This window comes from Cornus florida, unplaced genomic scaffold (assembly GCF_030987335.1).
Source record: "Cornus florida cultivar Cherokee Brave unplaced genomic scaffold, ASM3098733v1 CherokeeBrave_3.0.0_Hap2_Chr08, whole genome shotgun sequence".
NCBI lineage: Eukaryota > Viridiplantae > Streptophyta > Magnoliopsida > Cornales > Cornaceae > Cornus > Cornus florida.
In genome coordinates this window covers 4,738,626-4,740,082 of record NW_026775578.1, presented here as the reverse complement: position 1 = coordinate 4,740,082, position 1,457 = coordinate 4,738,626, and the positions used below count along the sequence as shown (strand labels likewise).

General features: G+C 43.7%; 1 protein-coding gene across 1 annotated transcript; it reads right to left on the bottom strand.

Moving 5' to 3' along the window:
* LOC132268600 (uncharacterized) lies at window positions 1-390 on the bottom strand. Its single transcript, XM_059769430.1, has one exon. The coding sequence runs from the start codon at window positions 388-390 to the stop codon at window positions 1-3; it is 390 nt and encodes a 129-aa protein (XP_059625413.1).
* Window positions 391-1,457: the final 1,067 nt, after the last annotated feature.

Sequence of the window (1,457 nt, the reverse complement as noted above, 5' to 3'; positions counted from 1 at the left end):
TCATTCGAAGAGATGTGGGTACCTTTCGTTCATTTCAGACTCTAGCTCCCAACTAGCCTCTCTTTCATCCTGATGATTCCACTGCACATTCACTAGAGGTATCTCTGCCCACCTCAACTGTTTCACCATACGATCAACAATGCGAACAGGGGTCTCAACATAGGCTGTATTAGAGTGCAACTGAACCTTTATGCAGTTAACAACCTGGGTTTCGTCCCTCAAGCACCTCCTCAACATGGAGAGATGGAAAAGATTATGAACAGCAGAGAGTTTGGGTGGTAAAGCGAATCTATATGCCACTTCCCCAATCCTCTCTGTGATTTCAAAAGATCTAATGAATCGAGGAGCTAGCTTCCCTTTCTTCCTACCAAATCTCGTAACCCCCTTCATTGGTGATACTTTTAAGAACATGAAGTCTCCCACACTAAACTCCAAAGCTCGACGGCGTCGATCTGCATAACTCTTCTATTGACTCTGAGCTGTGCGAAGTCGATCTCGAATGATGACAACCTTCTCCGTAGTCTCTTGCACCAACTCTAGCCCTAAAAAACTACTATCACCAACCTCGGCCCAACATATAGGTGAACAACAAGGTCTACCATAAAGTGCCTCATACGGTGCCATACCGATACTAGCCTGATAGCTATTATTATAAGCGAACTCAACCAGTGGAATGTGATCCTCCAAACTGCATCGAAAATGTAACACACAAGCACGAAGCATATCCACTAGCACCTGAATGACCCTCTCGGACTAGCCATCGGTCTGAGGATGAAAAGCAGTACTGAAACTCAAAGGAGTACCAAAAGCTGCATGGAAACTACCCCAAAACAGAAATAAAAAATGAGGATCACGATCTAAAACAATAGACACCGGCACTCCATGGAGCTTAACTATGTCTCTGATGTAGATTTTACACAATTCCTTTACAGTATCGGTAGCTCGAATGGGTAGAAAATGAGCTGATTTAGTCAATCGGTCCACTATCACCCACACTGTATCATGGTTATGTATCGACCTCGGTAACCCTATAACAAAATCCATTGTCACATGTTCCCATTTCCACTTAGGCACTGGCAAAGGCTATAATAATCCTGCTGGTCTCTGGTACTCAGCCTTCACTCGCTGACAAGTGAGACATCTAGATACAAACTTTGCCACATCACGTTTTATGCCTTCCCACCAGAACTGCCTCTTAAGATCATGATACATCTTAGTGCCACCTGGGTGCACTGTGTACCTAGAGTGGTGTGTCTCTTCTAAAATCTCTTTCTTAAGGTCTGTTAAGTCTGGAACATATAGCCTACCTCGAAATCTCATGCCACTATCAGCTCCATACGTCCAATCAACATTACCTTCATCATTAACAACGTTACCTGCTTTATTCTGTAACTTGTCATCCTGAGTCTGAGCATGAATGATCCGGCTGATCAAAGTAGGTTGTACAGTCAAACTAC

Bases quoted from the DNA above. Each gene is read 5' to 3' on its own strand.
- LOC132268600 (XM_059769430.1), bottom strand. From the start codon at position 390: ATGAAGGGGGTTACGAGATTTGGTAGGAAGAAAGGGAAGCTAGCTCCT.